This window comes from Mauremys mutica, chromosome 4 (genome assembly GCF_020497125.1).
Source record: "Mauremys mutica isolate MM-2020 ecotype Southern chromosome 4, ASM2049712v1, whole genome shotgun sequence".
In the NCBI taxonomy this organism is placed as follows: domain Eukaryota; kingdom Metazoa; phylum Chordata; order Testudines; family Geoemydidae; genus Mauremys; species Mauremys mutica.
In genome coordinates, this window is record NC_059075.1 from 40,205,244 (window position 1) to 40,225,620 (window position 20,377).

General features: G+C 46.9%; 1 protein-coding gene across 47 annotated transcripts in view; it reads right to left on the reverse strand.

The window, feature by feature from the left end:
- NRXN3 (neurexin 3) overlaps positions 1–20,377 on the reverse strand; it is a 1,517,918-nt gene that overhangs the window by 1,348,341 nt on the left and 149,200 nt on the right. For 43 of the 47 annotated variants that reach the window (XM_045016752.1, XM_045016770.1, XM_045016765.1 and 40 more), the window contains one exon: positions 5,295–5,312. The exons of the other annotated variants lie outside the window; for them this stretch is intronic. In XM_045016752.1, coding sequence (XP_044872687.1) covers positions 5,295–5,312 — 18 coding nt within the window. The remainder of the gene's footprint in view (positions 1–5,294; positions 5,313–20,377) is intronic. 47 annotated transcript variants of the gene reach the window in all.

The window sequence follows — 20,377 nt, forward strand, 5'->3', positions numbered from 1 at the left end:
ACACCTTACACATCCTTCTTAGGGGACCAAAACCCTGCCTCATCCTCCCACCCCAGTTCCCTCTGCAGCCCTTTCCTTTTAGGGAGAAGCAGCAACAAGTTTCCCTACCTTCTGAACTAGACTGTCCCCCATGCCCCCCCCCACACACACCCCTTGTGATTTGAGAACTCTTCAGACCTAAACAGCAAGACAGTCCACACAGGACTTTGGGGCTTCCCCAAAAGAAAAGATGCCTGGTAAGCACACTCATCCCAGACCCAACACACTAAGCAAGGCAGAGGGATGGGATGGTGATGGGGGAGAACCCCTCTCCCTCAGCCCCTGCCTCCCATCTGGAAGGAGATGTGGTGAAGTGTAAAATATTCCTCTCAGGCCTAGCTCTCTGCTGGACAGGCCAGCCCTGCACAGATGATGAGCTGAGCTCTTGGCCTCTGGCACACATGGTGCCCATTTTTCATAGCCAGGCAGAGCTACAGCCCAGGCTGGGGAACAGCCATTCTTGTTGGATTCATCAGTGGTATGCCTAGCAGCTACGAGGCTCCTTACAGGCCCCAGCAGTAGGGCCAGCCAGGAGCTGAAAATGGTTATTGTAGCCTGAGGCCCACTTCCAATCCAATTACACACAACAGCTGTGCGATTCCTCTCCTCTCTCCCAGGGCTGGGACTAGACTTTGTGGCTGTCAGGGGCAGCAAGTTGAGAGGCAGAGTCAAGCTGAGTTGCACCTTGAAAGGATGCCATCCTGAGGGAGAAGGCAAGGGAGTAGGAGACAAAGAAAGGGGGCAGTGGAGGTAGCACTCACATTATAAACCAGTGTCTCCTTTTTGGCAGAATTAGTTGTTCCTCATTTAATCGATATTGGAGACAGCACGTTCCTGGCAGAACCATTCAGATAAGAGGCTTATGCCTATGCAAGTGTATGTGAGAGCATGAGAATAAGTGTGTATGAGTGTGCAAAAGGGACTGCATACATAGTGAATGGGCGTGCAAGTGGGAGCAGCTGAGAATGAATGAAGCCCTGGGGACAGATGAAAATAAGAAAAGGAGGTAAAGGAATGAAGGCTGGAAAAGGAACAAGATCAAATGGCCTGGACTTTTCTGCCTCAAAGAGCCAGTAACATGGCTGTCCCGTCGGGGCCTCTGTGCCCTTACAACAGAGTTGGTTACCCCTGCATGCAGGCAAGGCCACAGTCTCTCTCAGGACCCAGAGTAACTAGGGTATCTCCACAAGGTCACACTTATTTCTTTAAATACAAATTCTAATAGCAGCCGGAGCCATAAGAAATGATCCCCTTCGGCAGGTCTGTCACCATGTGCAGTAATCAGGCCCATATCACCATCCTGGGGAGGCCCAAGCAGGTCTCCCATCCCAGAGGTGGGGACGGAAGGTGAAGCAAGTGGGTGCAGTGCTAACATAGGGCATGTCTTCACTACCACGCTACATCGGTGCAGATGCACTGATGCAACTGCGCCAACGTAGCGCATCTGGTGAAGATGCGTTATGTTGACGGGAGAGTGCTTTCCTGTCAATGTAATTACTCCACCTCAATGAGAGGCGGAAGCTATGTTTGCAGGAGATGCTTTCCCGCCAACATACCACGGTGCAGACACCACTTTAAGTCTATGTAGGTTACGTCACTTGGGGGGGGGTGCTTTTTCACACCCCATAGCAATGTAAATCACATCAACTTATGCAGTAGTGTAGACAAGCCCTTAGACATGAGTCTCTCATAGGTATCAGAGCTAATCACCCTAATATCAGAGCACCACACCACTACCCCTTTAAATGCCCCCTCTTCCCATAAGCAGCAAGATAGAGGCACCTCACAAGTTCCTCTGATCTACTGGTCTATTCTCAACAAATTACTGTTCACCCCAGGCCTCTGGACCAATGGGAAAGAGCAGGAGGAGCAGGGGAAGTAATGATCACCACAGGGAAAGAGAAAGAAGAGAGCTTTACTCTCACACGGCAGCTGTGTATCCTCATCCCACTTTTATTGGGTCTCAATGGCATGAACTGATACTTAACAATGATAAAAATATCAGTGCACAGAGCTCTGGACACTTTATGAAGGTGAGCCAGGATCTGTAATTCCGAATTTAGAGACAGGAAATCTGAAGCACCAAGAGGGGAAATGACTTGCCCTCAAGGCCACATAGCTAGTCAAGTGACCCAGCTGAGCACAGACCCCAAGAGCCCTGACTCCTAGTGTCCCACTGTAACCTCTGGACATCACTGCTTTCTGTGTGATGCTTGTGTGAATGGACAACGCCCCCATTTACGGGGTAGATTGACACCTGACGAACTCATTTCATTTGTGAAATGAGCCAAGCAGGCTCTGAAGCTCGTTCTCAAGGGGAGAGGGGCACGCCAGCTGCTAGCCATAGTTCCCAGGTGACCCCTCTTAACAGCAAAGAGACCTCACAAGCTGAGAGCTCATGCTAAAAGTAAAGTGACTATTTGCTTTGAATAAGATCCATTTCCCTGCACCTGGCAGGGGCTTGGCCTAAGAAAAGCCTTTGTAACATGTGCTTTGCTGAAGCCAGCACCAGGCTGTTCACAGGAGCTTGTTTTCCTGGGGAATTAGTTCTAGCCAGTCTATTCAACAAGTAAAATTAATCAATTAATCAATGGGCCCTTTACAGCCCTTCTGCTGCCTGTGGGTAAATAGTTACATTAGCTCATAAAATTCCCAATTTGTCTTGCAAACGGTGAACAGTTAAAACGGTTGCTTGGCAGGGGCCCTGGGCTCCACTCTCTGGCTTACGATTGGCTAGCTCACAAGGTAGTGAACAAGCCCCAGGCATGGACAGAGAAAATGCAGATCTGCAACCTCCCTTACTGTAGGTAAGGAAACCTGGCTGTGTTCTACATACAAAGCCCAGTCCTGTGCAGCAACACAAGTGCAAGCTGCAGGGAGAAGACGGGACAGGACAGGACGGGGCAGTGTAGGACCTTCTTGGAATAGACCTGTATCACAGTTCAAAAAATAAGGTACAGGCAAGCATCGAATTGAGAACATGTGAAAATGAGTGTGGCAGCACATGAAAAAGTGTCTGAACGTAACAAGAAGAATGTGAGAAAGCGTGCAAGAAATCCTGAGCCTAAATGCATGGGAGGGGAGGGAGAGCTCAGTGGTTTGATCATTGGCCTGATAAATCCAGCGTTCTGAGTTCAATGCTTGCAGGGGCCATTTAGGGATCTGGGGCAAAAATCTGTCTGGGGATTGGTCCTGCTTTGACAAGGGGGTTGGACTAGATGACCTCCTGAAGTCCCTTCCAACCCTGATATTCTATGAGTGTGGGGACATAAACACGATGTGCAAACATTTGTGAGAACATCTGAGAATGGCGGGGCAGGGCAGTGCAGCCCATTCACACACTAGCTGGAGAGCTTTAAGGTTAACAAAACTCTGGCCTGTGGATTTCAGTACGTCTGTTCTCCCCCTCCAGGCCACCCAGCGCAATGATAGCACCATTTTCATCCCTGCCCTGTTTACCCCTGGCTGGGCCCACCCCATCTGGCTGTTCATATTCCCTCTGCAGCCTATTCAAGCCACATGGGTTTTTGTTGGGTTTTTTTTTTTTTATGTACAAGATAGCTGCCATGTATGGCACAAAATATCATCCATTCCACTGGGCTGAGAAGGGGCCAAGCTACGGTGAGCCATTGTCAGCCTGACTCCACCTTCCACCCCAGCCATAGGGACAGAGGCAGCGCCAGTGCACAGTGGAGGGGACTGTTACCCCACCACCCTTCCACATCATCTCTGGACACACCTCTAGCCACTGGCACTGCCTTCCCTCTCCATGCAACAGAGACAAGTATCTGACCTGCTGAGAGGGAAAAGCTCCTTGACTCCCCAGACTGGGGCTGATAAAGCCTGTGGTCCTTGTTTGCAGGAGTCTTGCTGGTGGAGTCTCTCTTTCTGCAGCATCTCAAGGGGCCATTTTTTGCCATCTGGCCTCTTTCTTCCCTATTATCTGCACTTTGGGTATGCAGTGACACCCCCTCCTTGGATACTCACGCACAGAATACAAAGTAACTATAATGAGTAAGGGGCCCCAACTAGAGGGTCTGAGAAGGGCTGGGGGAGTGAGATTTATCCAGACCACTTGTCCACACAGATTCTATAGATGAAACTAACAGAGCTGAAAAATCTGATTGTTCAATGGTAGAAAAGCAACAAATGGAATGCAGAAGTATTTTCCGGTTCAATTCTGGTGCCACTAGAACGCCAACAGACCCCGGTCATTGGCAGGTGGGATCAAACCTATGACCTCTGGGGCATGAGCCTCTACTGCATGAGCTAAAAGCCATATAGCTGTTCAGCAGACTCATTAATCTCTCTCTCTCTAAGTGGTCTCAGTGCAACTAGATGGGCAGAACACCATGCCCAGGAGGTGTGTGGGTTACACCATGAGTTGGCAAGTTATGCATATGGTTTAGAAGGGAAGGATCGACCCACTTAGCAGTCACCCACAGTCCTGCTCCCATTCAAGCCCAAGGCCAAACTCCCACTGAGCCCTCATTCTGAGTCTAAATCAGGATAGGGGATTCATACCCCCTCAGTGATGAGAGAGTGGTCTGGGGATTAGCTGCTGGAGTTCTCTATGAAAGAACATATCTGTGGTGGTAGATCTGAAAATAAACTCTCCAGTTTGATTGCATTTTCTCCCTCTCTCATATCTGATTTATTCACATGCTATAGAAAGGAAACTGTCAAGGCCCCAAATGATGAGTTTACAAACTCCAGTGTGACAGGGAATATTTTCACCACTTTTTATTAAGCAAAAAATACCCCAAAACCCCCCTCTGTATCTGTGTTGGTGGAGACCCAAACACGGCAGCTTTTGGCTCTGGAGCCAGAAAATGGAACAGACTATAACTGGAAAGTGAAACTGACTAAGCAAGTTTCAGCATCCCAAGCTTGAGTGACCATTCAAAAAATTGAACTATAAAGTGATGAAATGTATGTTTCAGCTTTTCAAATGCAATAATCTGTCTCAGATTATTAGCAACATGGAGAACAATTTTTTACAAAACCTGATTTTTATCTTGACAGCATCCCTATAACTGGTCTATTTTGTTTTGTGCCGAAAGAGAAATTTTGCAAGGGAACCTCTGGATATAGAACCTCTATACAAAGACCTTGTAATCCAACCCCCACAGTGCCCAGCACAACATTCGCTCTGAACACTCATAGCCAGTGTGGTGAGATTTCTACCCACTCTCACTCCCTACCCTACCCACCTCCCAAGAATAATCTTCCAGCTCAGTGAACATAACACTCACCTGGAATATGATTGACATCTGTCGAGATGTTTTCAGGGGAAGCAGAAGGGAGATGTGGAAAGAGAAAGAGAGAGAAGAGAGAAAAGCATTAGAGAGAGACACACACACAGCAGCTCAGTATTCTTGCATGGAAATCAATTTCATGCAAAACCAGAAGTAATTAGGTTTGTTGGAAGGCCACCCGTCTGCAGCCAAACGCCCACCCATGCAAGGGAAAAGGGGTTGTCTCCCCCTCCGCTGTGCATGTAAAAATGAATCTTCCATCATATCTGTCTGGAGAAAGTGCGCTTCTGGAATCAGACAGACCCAAGTCAGGCCTATTCCTGCAAGAATATCAGTTAGAATATTCTATGGCACTTCATGCACAAATGCAAACAAACAAAAAACTCACTGGCCCACAGCAGGTTTTGTACTTCACATAAATTCAAGCAAGTTTTCAGAAAGGGGAAAGGAAACTGCTCCCCCTTTAAGAGGGGTCATTCGAATTTATGACCTGTTGCAGGGCTCTGAACACAGTCCCAAAGAGAAAGCCTCTCCTTTCAATTCCTCCTGCCCACCATTCCAGGTGACCATCCTTCATTGCAGACAGTGGGTTTGTGCGTCAGAGGTTTGCACATGTTGTCTCTTCCCAAGACTCTGGATTCAAATCAAGAGCTGTTCAATATGTTTTCCCCTCATGTGACACAAGATCCCTTTTCCAATCAATCAAATTAATCCTGGAATAAATAAGTTCATTAAAAAGGAGAGAAGCAGGAACTTGTAAGCGGCCATATCAATCATGGGTTAGGTACATCTTAGGAGTTATGGTGTCAGTTTCTATGCATAGTCCATCAACGCCAATGAATGAAGCAAAATAAATTCCTGCTTCTCTTCCCACCATCACCAATTTAGTCTTGTTCCATGCACTTATACTTGTCACAACCCCTGTGGGGTGAGCCTCTGAGATCTCACAAGCTATGCAGGATCTAGCTAGGTCAGTATTTGAACATGAGTGGAATCCTCCAAGGAAAAACTCACAGTGCAGCAGGAAGCAGTGCTTCTGATTCAAAAGGTGGCACTCTTCCCTCTAAGTATCTAACCAATGCCCAAGTGTGGTGATGGAGGTGCTGTGCTGCTGGAGGTATCATCTTTTAGATAAGATATATTAACCACCTGGAGTCACTAAAGTTCCCATGGTACTTTTCCCACAAGACTAGGAATGTACTATGCTGGGTGACTTGGCCCAATACCAGCTTTGAATAATATATTCTTCCTTTCTGGATCCCCTATCCAGTTTCAGTTTGATATTAGATTCTCTACTCTCTGTCCTAAACTGTTGTGATATTGTAGAATACTATGACACATGTCGCCATGTTCCACCCCAGCAGTGGCTGCATTTCAGTGGTGAGCAAGTGAGCCCTGTTCATATTGCCCGTTGTATGTTACTTTCTAAGTGACTTTGGGATCTTTTAAGAATAGGTACACAGGAGTAGGTATACATGGCACTTTATAGATATATTAAACACAGTCCTTGCCTGAGGAGTTAATAATCCACAAAAGACAACATACAGACTAAGAGAGGAATACAGAACCAGATCATTTCATTTAGATTGCTTAGGTTATGCATGCTTGCTGGGTCCAGGAGGTTTTATTTTATTTTTATGTGTACTTTTTAACATAATTGTGTTTGATATATTAGGGAGCTGGCAAGGGAACAGGAAAGGACAGCTGGCACTGAAAGATTGGCTGGAAGAAGCTAGTTTTTAAGTGCAGGGAGGATATTCAAGGTGCAAGGAGTAGAGTGTGCATTGGGAATGGGACATGGCATGAGAGAAGGGGAGAGATATAGAGCGAAGATGAATCTTGAACATGAGTATGGAGGAGTGTGAACTTAATGCAGAAGTAGATTGGAAACCACTGGAGGGATTTATGCTGGGAGGTTGTGAGGGCATCAGAATGACAAGCTAGGGAGAAGGTAGCATTCAGGGAGAAAGATGATAGAGAAGGATGAGATATCACAATTATTATTGATAATTCAGCAGTTGCATCAAGAATCCATTCCAGGCAGGCACAGAAATCCAGTAATAAGTTCTCCTCCTCTCGGGGACTTCGCCTCAAGCTTAGTGTTCAAATGAATGAACAGAAAGAGGAACCAGCCGACATGAAACCAGACTTAGGCCTGGTCTACACTATAAACTTAGGTCAACATAAGCCACGTTTAAATCAATCTAATCATGTATATGTCTACACTACTGAGTCCCTTCCACTGATCTAAGTGGCTTGTAAAGTCAACTTCTGTACTCCACTTCCGTGAGAGGCGTAGCGCTTGATTCAACATCCGCAGGTCGACATGGGGGTAGTGTAGACACTGTGTTGTGTAATTCGAATGAATTGGTCTCCAGGAAGTGTCCCACAGTGCTCCACTGTAACCATTCTGGAGAACACTTTCAACTCCACTGCATCTCAGTCAGGTACACGGGGAACAGCCCTGGGAACTTTTTAATTTTCATTTCCTGTTTGATCAGAGTAGAGAGCTCGCCAGCACAGCTGATCATGGATACTTAAGGCCACAAACACGCTCCAGCATGGAGTACACAGGAGGTGGTGGATCTCATTGCTTTGTGGGGAGAAGAGTCTGTGCAGGCAGAGCTCCGATCCAGCAGAAGAAATGCTAACATCTATGCCAAGATTGCCTGGGGGAGAAGGGCTACCCCAGGGACATGCAGCAGGGCTGGGTGAAAATAAAGGAGCTTCGGCAAGCGTACCAGAAGACAAGGGAGGTGAACAGAGCCCCACAACAGGTGAACAGACATGCCGCTTTTATGAAGAGCTGCATACAATTCTCAGCAGCAACCCCACCCCTACCCCAAAATGCTCCGGGGATACCTCCAGGGCCCCAGGCAACCTTGAGTAACAACAAGGAGGATATTGTTGACAAAGAGAAGGAGGAGAATGTGAGGCAGGCAAGCAGAGGATCCATTCTCCCCAACAGCCAAGAACTGTTTTTAACCCTGGAGCCCATCCCTTCACAGGACCAGCTGGAGGCAGAGCGTGATGCCAGGGAAGGCACCTTTGGTGAGTACACGTTTCCAATCAAACTATAAGGGTTACATGCTATTATTTTTTATGTTTAAACTGAACAAGAAAGTAGGTGTAATGGGTATCGGTGGCCACTCCAGCTATGCAGAGGGTGTTCTCTGAAAAAGACTGTTGATGTGCACAGGGATGGCCCAGGAATCCTCCATGGAGATCTCTAGGAAGCTTTCATGGAAGTACTCTGCAATCCTCTGCAGAAGGTTTCTGGGAAGGGCTGCCTTATTTTGTCCACCACGGTAGGACACTTTCCCACACCACTCCACTCTGCTGCCATCATTGCAGCACACAGCATTGAAGCATAATGGCCGGGTCTGTACCCAGATACTTACAGCATCTGCTCCCTTACCACCTCTGTTACCCTCAAGAGAGTGAAATCGCATAGGGTCACCTAAGGGAAACGGGGGAACTTTTCAATGCTAGCCCTTAAGTAATCCATCCCGTTTGGTGAAATCTGGGTCACACAACCACGCTTTCCCAAGCATGTCCTGGTTGTGGTTGGAAGGGATCACCGTGTATTGCAAGCAGCATTGGGAAAAAGGGGGGGGGGTGGCGGGTTCCTGTTTGTCTCCCTTTGCCTCCAACCTAGTGCCGCTTTTGTAAAAAAACAAACTATTTGTGAGGCTTTACACTGGTGCCTGCCCTCAAGCACCATCCAGGTTGCTAAGGGAAGGAGGGCTTTTCTCAGGTTTCAAACTGTGATCCCAAGGATGTCTTCACAAAAGCAGCAGCACAAGACCTCTCGCGCATGCCTCGTGCCTTACTCACCAGGGCTGGAGCAGCAAACTGACTCTTACAATAGCCAGCGGTTGTGATTGCATTGTGGCTTGCAGTGAACTGTATTGAGCAGTGTGTTTTTTTTAATAAAAAAAAATTAACCTTGTGCCAGAAACAATGTATGCACTGTCAATGCTACTCTTCTGCTTTGTATTCCTGGCAGCCGAAACCTTGTCCGGTGGCGCATCCTCCACACTGGGACAGAGACTTTCCCAGATTAGAAGGTGGAAAAAAGATGACTCAGGAGGACATGTTCAATGAGTTAATGCATGCCTCTAAGAGTGACAAGATGGAGCTCAGTGCATGGAGGATTACACTGATCGAGAAGCTGGACATGGACAGGGAGGACAGGAGAGCATGCAGGGAACAAGAGCGTTGCATGCAGGAAGAGAGACTGTGGATTATGAAGGAGCCATCAGACCTGTTGTGGCGTCTGGATGAGGTTCAAGAAAGGCAGCCTATGCTGAACCTGCTGCCATCATGGCCCAGTTCTACACCCTCCTCCCTCAAACGTCCTATGAGGTGGCGGGGGCGGGGGGTGTTCAGTATCCCTTGCACTCAACACCCGGGGAGGATACAAGGACCAGAAGGCACCATTCCCACACCTTTGATTGTTATTGCAGCACATCTGTAGGCAAGCTTTCCTTGTTTCTCCCTCCCCCACCCCAGTGTTATCAGCTCTTTTGCCCCAGGTTATCTTACTTTTCTCTGCTGTTTCTGTGTGTTTGTGTGCATAATAATACTTAACGGATTGATGAGAAAAGGCTCTTTATTCATGCAACATATGATGGCTGGTGGTGGTGCAGTTTACAGGGGAGAAAATGAAATGGAGAGGACAGTTTGGTAAGGAACAACACAGATAAGTGTCATATTACTCTGACTCAATGCTGAAACTGGTTTCCAAAGCCTCATGGAGACACAGAGCCCCTCAATGGGCTCTTCTTATTGCCCTGGTGTCTGTCTGTTCAAAATCGGCTGCCAGGCGATCTGCCTCAAACCCCCACCCCAGCAGAAACTTTTCTCCCTTTGTTTAACAGATATTATGGGGCACACAGCAAGCAACAATAACAATGGGGATATTGCTTTCACTGAGGTCTAACCTAGTACACAAACAATGCCAGGATCATGATTGGCATTTCAATGTCACCAATGGTTATTTTGCAGTCTGGAAAGAAAATCCCTGCTTGCAGCTTTCTGAACAGACCTGTGTTCCTAAAGATGTGCATCCTGCACCTTTCCCGACCATCCCACACTGATGTCAGTGAAATAGCCCCTGTGAGCCACCAACCCTTGCAATACCATTGAGAAGTACTCCTTTAGGTTTATGTACTCTTTTGGCAAGGTGGTCTGGTGCCAAGAGAGGGATATGCATTCCATCTATTGCCCCACCACAGTTAGGGAACCTATCACAGCAAAACCATCCACTGTGTCCTGCATGTTGCCCAAAGTCACTACCCTTCTTAGCAGAAGTCTGTGTATGGCCCTGCAAACTTGGATCACAACAGATCCCATGGTAGATTTACCCACTCCAAATTGATGCCCCACTGACCAGTAGCAGTCTGGCATTGCAAGCTTCCACAGAGCTATTGCCACTCTCTTCTCCACTGTCAGAGCAGCTCTCATTTTAGTATGCACTTCAGGGCTGGGCAAAGCTCTTCACACAGTTCCTGGAAAGTGGACTTGCACATTCAAAAGTTCTGCAGCCGCTGCTCATCATCCCATAGCTGCATAATGATGTGGTCCCACCAATCAGTGCTTGTTTCCCAGGCCCCAAAATGGTGCTCAACTGTGTCAAGGTGATGCGTGACTGTCAACCAGCAACTGCAAATTGCTCCGCTTTATGTCTTCCAGCAGGACTACTTGTGTGGCATCACATGGTTCCATGGGGCAGATCCTATATTGGGTGGGTAAATACTGCAGGATAAGGCACAAGGTGTTTGTAATGCTCACACCAACAGTGTACAGCTAAGTGGGGTCCATGCTTACCATGCTATGGCGTCCGCACGGGTAACCCAGGCTTACGAAAAAAGGTGTGAAGAAGGCTTGGTTTATTTGCTGCTGATTTCAGGGAGGGAGAGAGGTAAGTGCATCATGGGAGGCTAACGCCATGTTCCTATAACCATCTGCGCCATTGTTTTGGTCCCATAAGGCACTGCAAGCCCGACCCAAAATTCCACTCAGCTATATGCATTGTGGGATAGCTACCCACAGTGCAGTTGCGCCATGCATCGATGCAAGCCCTAATGGTGAGCACGCACTCCACCACACAATGAGCATAGTATGGACACACAAGATCAACTTGCTTTAATCGGAGGCTCAATGTTGACTTACATGAAGTTGACTTAACTTTGTAGTGTAGACACTGGCTTAGTTACAGCCAACATTACACTGTCCCATAGCATGGCATCTATGAGCTTCGTTCTGGACTGAACCACTGTGCCTGATGTTAGTAAATTCGGTGTATGGGCCTAGTTAGTACCTCTGAGCCCCATGAAGAGTTTGCTGGAGAGCCTGGGGAGGGAGATGGAGCAGAAGAAGAGAAGGGCAAAGAAAAGAATAAACCAAAGACAGCTGGGGGTGGAGGGCACATTAAACAAACAACGGAAGAGGGGCAGTAAGTGATGGACTTTTCGGAATAGCACTCATTAAATTGTCTTAACTAAAAAGATCATGAGGATGCTCATGCGTTTATCATCTCACTGCTACTCGCTACACAGACAGCCACCAAAACGTGGCTTCCAAATGCACCAAGTTCCAAATGTAATCAGAGTGAACAGTCAGCACAGGGACCTTGGTTTATAAAGCATAAGTTACACTTTCCTTTTCCAGTACTGCTCATCTGGGGGGTGTCCCCAGAAACACAAACCCCCAAATCTGAACAAAATTCTCCCCTCACTCCCTTATATTCTTTTGGAAAGCCCTTGTTGCTCCAGATACAAGAATTGCCATTAAAGGGTCAATATTTGCACTACTGCAACACCTTTGCAATATTTACATTGGTAGCACCACACTGCCACAGAGTTACTTGCTATTCTAAGTATAAAGAAAGATTGCTGCATCTCAGACACACCCCCGTGTGGCATCTGTTGGCAAATGCCGACTTTCACAGTGAGACTGCTTGCATTTTATTTTAAAACAAACACTTGGGAGGGTTGCTTTTATGTTTCAATATAAAGAAGAGAGCACACGGCCTGCAAGCCCTCTCAGTAATACCTTACAATAATATACCAGCACGGTGTGCACCTCAGCTCACGTGGCCAGGGCACAGCTCCAGCTTTCGCAAGAGGGCTCTATACTAAGAATACAGTAGGCACAGCTCAGTGTTTAGGAGTATCCCTACAAAGTGAGAAAGGAGGGCGCAGGTGACATTACACCCAGCCCAGTTGGATGTTGGGAATTGATTCTTTTTGCCCTCTTCCCACCCCCAAATCTTTGCTAACCTGAGATATTCTTTCGCCCCATAAGCTCAGAACCTTAAGGCCAGGTTTTCTAGTATGTTTTAAAAAGCACTGTATCATACAGCTTCCCACTCTCTCTCTCTTCTTCCTCAGCACCAGCCCACCTTCCTCCCCTCTCTCCTACCAGTAGCGGGGAGGTGGTAAAGGACTTGCCTGTTAAACTTGGAACACACACAGCCCACAGCTAATGAAAAGCCCAGTGAACAGGGGGCTCAGTTTCATGTGGTTGGAGGTTTATCCACTTCCTCTGGCTCAGAGCACTTCAAACACAGGATGGTTTGTCTCTCAACAAAAGGCAAGGCAGGGTTTGCTTTATCCTATACACAAGGGCCCATTTATTGCCTCTTTGTAGAGGGCTGAGCTGCAAGCCAGTGCTGTTTGCTTTTGTTCTTTGATGCTAATAGCTCAGTTGAAAGAAGGATCAGCAGGGTTGCTGCCTTTGTCAAGTGCAGCCCCAGCCACCTGGATGGGGTGGAAAAGGAAAGAGGAGGATGAAGGGGATGGAGAGGAACAAAGCGGATGATATTAGAGCTCAGATCACAGCCGTGCCTGTAACAAGTATGTCAGATTTTTTGTGTGAATTTTAGTACTGAGAGGTGCCAGCATGGGAGCCCCGAGAGCAAAGGCCTCTGTTCAGCTGAAGGACAGGTACAGCATAAGCCACAGCAGGGAAAGATTTCCCCATAATATCAGCCCTGTCTCAGGCTGAAAAGACCCACTCTGGGCTAAATGGCTCTATCTCCTATTACTAATCCACCTCATCCCTCCACAGTACACCTATGTGGCTCTCAGGTTACTCCCGGTTTGAATTACGATGAGTGGGGAGCAATTCAAATATTAGGCTGCGGGGGAGGAGGAGAGGAGTGGAGAGTTTGTGGGAAGAAAGGGGAGACTTTTTGTAGAGAGTGACATCCAATCAAGAAGAGTTCCTGTGGTCAGCGGCAGCTCCAGGCACCAGTGCTCCAAGCGCGTGCCTGGGGCAGCAAGCCACGGAGGGGTGGGGGCGCCCTGCCAGTCCCTGCGAGGGTGGCAATGAGGCAGCCTTCAGCGGCTTGCCTGTGGGAGGTCTGCCGGTCCCACAGATTCGGTGGCAATTCGGTGGCGGGTACGCCGAAGCTGTGGGACTGGCGGACCTCCCGCAGGCACGCCGCCGAAGGCTACCTAACTGCCGTGCTTGGGGCGGCAAAAAGGCTAGCGCCGCCCCTGCCTGTGGTAGGGCAAAAAGTGGGCATAGGAGAGCGGGTAGTGGAATACAGACAGGGGCCACATATCTCAAAGTACTCCAGTTGGTGGAGTAATTTTTTCTCCTTCTTTTGAGTGCTGGTGTGAGGCAAACTCACAACTGGACCAGGGCTGCTCACTCAGCTACAATGACCCATCCCTCTAGCAGGGCCTGCCATAACTCAGCCCTCAGGCATACTGCAGCAGCCTCTGGGCAGGGCCAGAGTCAGATGACTCCCCAGGCACACATATTTCACTCTCACCATGAAAGCTGCAAGTTACTCTGTGCAACAGCACGACTCCACTAGGAACCCTTCTGCTGCCTTGTGGTGTTACAGACTCCCTAAACTTCCCAGCTGCATTCAATCCTGTCCATTTTCCTGCCCCACCTTTGCCCAAGTCTTGTTCCAGACTGCTTCAGCTTTGTCCATGTCCTATTCCAACCCTGTTTCAGCCCTGTTCCTGCCTCCTGACCTCCAGATACTTGGACTGACTCCAACCTGGCTTCAACCTTCAGCCTGCCTCTCGTCTCTGACAATAATCCTGATTTGGCTTGTCTACAGACTCTAACCCCAATTCTTACCACAGCCTGTCTCCAGACCCTGGTTTCAGAGCTGCTTTTGGCCCAGTCTTGACTCTACATCTGGCTTTGACCCTTGGTACTTCTTCTCAACCACCGCTCCAGGGATAGCTCAGTGGTTTGAGCATTGGCCTGCTAAACCCAGGGTTGTGAGCTCAATCCTTGAGGGGGCCATTTGAGGATTGGTCCTGCTTTGAGCAGGGGGCTGGACTAGATGATCTCCTGAGATCCCTTCCAATCCTGATATTCTCTGATTCCAACCACCGGACCTGACCACCTAGAACCCAGACCTGATAGCTAGTCCATATGTGTATTCCACTGTTGGTGAATGACAAGCAGTACTCACTGAAGCATGGGCATGAGAGGTATTGATGACTGAAGGACCACCAAGCCAAAGTATGCATCAGCTGCAGAGGCTTACACTAGGGCATAATTTCATGTGAACATATGGCTAGAACTGCATGTTGCTGCTTTACAGATGTGAACGAGTGGCACTTCATGAAGTGAGGTTACGAAGCTGCCTTAGCTCTAACAGAGCAGCCCCTTGCTGAGCAGGGGTATCAGCTAACTGCTAACAGAGCAGGAGACAGCCTGAAATCAACTTAGAAAGCCTCTGAGAAGAGATTGTTTGTCACTTCATCCATTCTGCCAATGAAATGAACAATCTAAGCAATTTACTAAATGATTTTATTCTGTGTATGCAGAATGCCAACACTCAGTATACATCCAGGTAATGGAGTCTCCTATCTTCATTGGTGGCATGTGGCTTTGGGGGAAAAGACAGCTAAGCAAATTTTCTCGTTTAGGTGTAAGTCCGAGATTACTTTGGGAGTGAATTTTGGGTGCAGTCTCAACAAAATCTTATCCTTATTGAATATTGAGTATGGTGTATCAGCCTTAAGGGCCCTTACCCTTCAATCCAAAGTGATGGCTACTAGAAAGGTGACTTTCACAGATAAGAGGGACAAGCAAGCACGTCACTAATGGTTCAAAAAGTGCCTTGGTTAACATCAAGAGGCCCAAGCTAAGATCCCATGTTGAAGCAGGCTTAGTTACTGGAGGGAAAGTTCTGACTAGATCCTTTAGAAAACATACAATCACTGGATGGGTGAAAATGGAGTGGCAGTCAACTGGATGGTGGCAGGAGCTAATTGCTGCCACTTCTACTCATAAGGAACTAAGGGAAAGTCCTAAGAGTTTCAAGCTGAGCAGATAGTCTAAAACAGCGTGAATCTCCAATTCTTGTGGGAAGATCTAGTGATATTGAGCTCAAAATAGAAAATATCTTCCACTTAGCTAAGCAGCAATTTCTGATGCATTATTTCCTGCTCTTTTTAAGGATGGCTTGAACGGCTACCAAACATGTCTGCTCTAGCTCAGCACCCATCCAAATACCAAGCCATGAGGGGTAGGGGGTCCAGGCTGCTATGCCTTATCTTGTCCTGTGTCAAGAGGTATGGGAAATATTGGATACTGATGAGTGGATGGGCTAATAGATGGAGAAGTTTGGGGAACCAAAACTGTCTGGGCCACCTGGGATCCATGAAGATGATCACTACCCTATCCTGATGAATCCTCCTGAGAACTCCAGGTAAGAGTGGGTTGGGAGGGAAGGCATACCTTAAGTATCCACACATAGGGATAGAAAGTCATCTCCCTTGGAGTCCTAACCTCATGCCCCTCTGAAGCAGTATATCTTGCATTTCTTGTTTTCTTGATGCAACCAGGTCCCATGATAGGTATCCCTAATGTCTGAATATGCTCCTCAACATGGAATGTGTAACTCCCATTCGTGGTTGAACAAAAAGTGACTGCTGAGGCTGTTCTCCAGTGTACTGTGTATTCTTGGGAGGTATACTGCTGATAGGGTAATCTGGTGAATGGTAAGAATTGTTTGCAGACCTCTCAAACAGCTCTCACTTTCAGGAGTTTTACGTACATCCTGGACTCACAAGACGTCCATGTTCCTTGTGCTGTGTGTTCATCCAAATGGGCACCCCATCCTAAGAGGACAGAGTGAAGGGGACTCCCACACACATCCATTCTTTCTGGGAACAAAGAACAGAGGCCATGCTAACCTTTCTATTCCAGGAAAAAGTGACTATATCTACCATGACCCCCAAAATGTTTTAATCAGCTGAACATAAGCTCTCAGTGTGACGCTGTGGTCAAAAGAGCAAATGCAACCCTGTGATGCATAAACAGGGGAATCTTGAGTAGGAGTAGAGAGGTTATTTTACCTCTGGATTTGGCACTGGTACAACTGCTGCTATAATACTGTGTCCAGTTCTGGTGTCCACGGTTCAACAAGGATGTTGATAAATTGGAGAGGGTTCAGAGAAGAGCCACCAGAATGATGAAAGGATTAGAAAACCTGTCTTACAGTGAGAGAGTTCCTTGAATCTATCTATTTCACTTAAGAAGGAGAAGGTTAAGGATGACTTGATCACAAGTCTATAACTACCTACATGGGGAACAAATATTTAATAATGGGATCTTCAACCTAGTAGGAAAGGACGGATGTCTATATGAAAATAGGCATCATTCATGTCAAGAGCCATGCATCACTCGTGTCTGTTTAGGAATGGAATTATCGATTCCTGGATGACCATCCTGAATCTCAATCTGCACATACAGACATTGAGTTGCCAGTGGTCTAAGATGGGTCTCCATCTTCCCTTTTTATTAGGAATGAGGAAGTATTTGGAATAAAAGCCCTTTCCCCAATGTTGAGGGGTACAGGCTCTAGGGCTCCCTGCTGAAGTAGGGAATCTACCTCCTGAATGAGTTATCTTCTTGTGAGAGTGGTCCCTGAAAAGAAACAGGGAAAGGGCTTTTGGCAGGGAAGGTGAGAGAAACTCTATTGTGTAGCTGCAATAAATGATGTTGAGAACCCATTTGTCTGTTATTTGCCATATGTCCAAAAGAAAAAAAGCTTGGTAACCACCAAATTGGATTTTGGAGGTCGGAGGACATTGCATCTGGGTTGGTTCGCAGCTCTCGGAGGTCCTTACAAAGGAATTTGTTGTCAGGAGGTTAGAAGCAGAAGGAAGGAGGAGCGTTGTGTTTGTTTTGCTGTATCCTCTGTCATTTTCATGGCAGATCCCATTCTCTCTGGCAGTTGAAGGGTTTTGGTGCTGCTCTAAGCTGTAAGGTTGTCTGTGATAATTCCTCTTTGGTGCTGTAGAATAAAAATCTAGGGAGCAGAGGGTCCTTTAATGAGTGTAATGACTCAGCCATCTTTCAATTAAATAAGTTGATCCCGTTGAAGGGCAAATATTCCACTGTAGACTGGACTTCTCTGGGGAATCCCAAGGAGTGAAGCCAGGACTCTGGTCACATTATGAATGCAGTTGCCATCAACCACAAGGCTGTATCAGCTGCTTCTACTGAGGCTTGGAGGGCTGCTCTTGCAACCAGTCCACCTTCATTAATAAAGGCTTGAAACTAACTCCTGATAATTGGCAATTTGGAATTGCAGGCTGGTTGACATGAATACCTTCCTTCCAAGGATGTCCAAACATTTAGCCTCCTTATCAGAAGACGACAACCTCAAGTGTTGTTGCCTACTCCTTTCAGTGGCAGCCTGAACAACCAAATTGTTCTCGACAGGATGCATGAATAAAAATTCTGCTCCATTGGCTAAGACAAAGTACTTCTTTTCTGCCCTCTTAGGGGTAGGTACATATTGCCAAAGTATGCCACATGACTTTGGCAGGCTCTAGCATGGCCTCATTTATGAGAAGCACCACCCCTCCTAGAACCTGTACTCTGTAAAACATCAAGGAATTTGTGAGGTGGCTCCTAGACCTTCCCCAGAGGAATCTGGACCATGTTAGCAACCCTCCTTAACAGGTCCTGGAAGTTTGTGGTTATCTGGCAGAGATGGTGAGGCTGGGGCAACCACCTCATCAGAATATGACGACTATATTCCTCACAGGACCGGCATTACTGCTGGATTTGGCTCTTCTTCCTCCATGGACTTGTGAAGGAGTTAAGGCTGGTATCTGGGGGAGGAGGATGGACTCTCGATAGGACCATACTGATCCAGGATATTGCATGTACGGGGTCCATGGTCCCCAGTCAGGCCAATGAGAGGGGTCAAACATAGGTTGAAAAGATTCCCAGGGCAAAGGGTACCAATAGTCACAAGAAAGTTATTCTTTGCAAGCCCATGGGGAGGCCCAGGAGATTCTGGATCTTCTAACAGGGCTGACATCTCTCAGTGGAAGTAATGCTGGTCTCTCCCAGTGTCAGATTCCCCACAAGGAGGAAAATGTAGGTTCCATTTCTAATTGTGGTGCCATCAGTATAGTTGATGCTGAAAGGCCCCTAGTGGTGGAGGAAATGGGACAGCAACTTCCTCTTTCATAGTATATGTGGATCAATAGTGGGTCAGAATCTTCCTTGTAAGGATCAGACTTGATAAGATGAGAGATTGTGGATCTAAAAGGATGATATTCTCCAGGGTAGTGTACCTATCACCAATCAGTGGAGGTTGTGGGGGAGAACTCTTTTCTCTCCTCACTGTCTGAGCTGGGTATAGGAAGGCCTTTGGAAGTTAATGCTTCCTTATGAGAGCATGATGGTACCATTCGAGCCTGGGGCTCTGTGACCCAAGGGGTCATTAATGCCAACTGGCAAGGGGGTTACAATAATAACCTGATTCTGGTATGTTTTACAAAGAATGTCATGTGAGGTCTTACATGAAAGCCAGGGTCACACTGGTCATTGTAATCATTGTGAAATATATGTACAGATACTATGTAAGGATTTATGTATATATACTAAAAATATGTTCTTAGATTCTTGTCACAGTGGAAGTGGAGGAACTTGTTTTCTTTCAGACAAGAGATGTTTATTCAGCTCGCTCTCTTTGCTGGATGCAAATTGAGCACTGTAAGCTAACACACGGATAGCCATTTACATACAAAGTTATCAAAGAGATATGAAGGCAACAGAGAAGCAGCACATAAGAAAAACAAGCCATAGGCAGTTATACTGTATTTGAGTACAGGCAATGAATTTGGGAATATAAGTAGTAGGCAAAGAAGACACCTGCATTTAGGAAGCAAATGGGCGGTGCATTTACATTCATGGAAACAGGATTTCAGCCAATCTTGGTTGAAGTCACTGCAGAAAATATTGGGTAAGACAAACTTCTTTAGACTAGAGAGTAACTGTTAGTTAAGTTTAGAGTCTAGAGAGCGTGTTATGGTTTCATTTTATATATAACCATTTGTTTCCAATATCCTTATTCACTAACATTTAAGTCTATGATGATAAAGTTATTTTTGTTTTAACTATAAATATATATCTCAGTTCTGTGGTATCAAGCAAAGTGCTGATGCTGGGTTGAATCTTACGAGCCCGTGTGTTCTGCTCTTTTGGGAACAGTGGGCCTGGTAGTTCTATGGGTGGCCAGAGACAGGGATTGGATATCACAGAGTAATGTTTCTAAGGGATTCGGGAATAGGGCACACCCACTGTTAGCCTGCAAAGCAAAGTAAGGGCTAGCAGAGCCCAGAGGAGAGTGCTTGAATAACTAGTAAGCTGGTGGTGCTAGCAAGCTGACAACCAGCTAAGGACAAACAAGATTCCTTCGGACTGGAGGCAGGGGGTAACAAGGTGACCCACAGTCCTGGGTACCCCAAGAACTGCCACAGGCTCTCTGAGCTTTTTCTTTGCCAGTACCAATAGTTGTCCAAGCCTCAGCTCTCAATGTCTCTGTGACAGATACGGCAATTTCCTATAATATCTGTCAAGCTGTCCTAAAATGACTCAAGAGCGTGAGTACCAACCTCAGAGCAGACTGTTAAGAACCAGGGCACAAACCTTAAATTGGCCATGAGTTCTAGATTTAGATTTCACCAACCAGTGATCAAGTGTAAACTCCTCAGGCACTATAACAGCCTTAACATGGAGTCACAGACAGTCCCCTCGTGTACTCCAATCTGCCTTGCCATCTAGGTAAA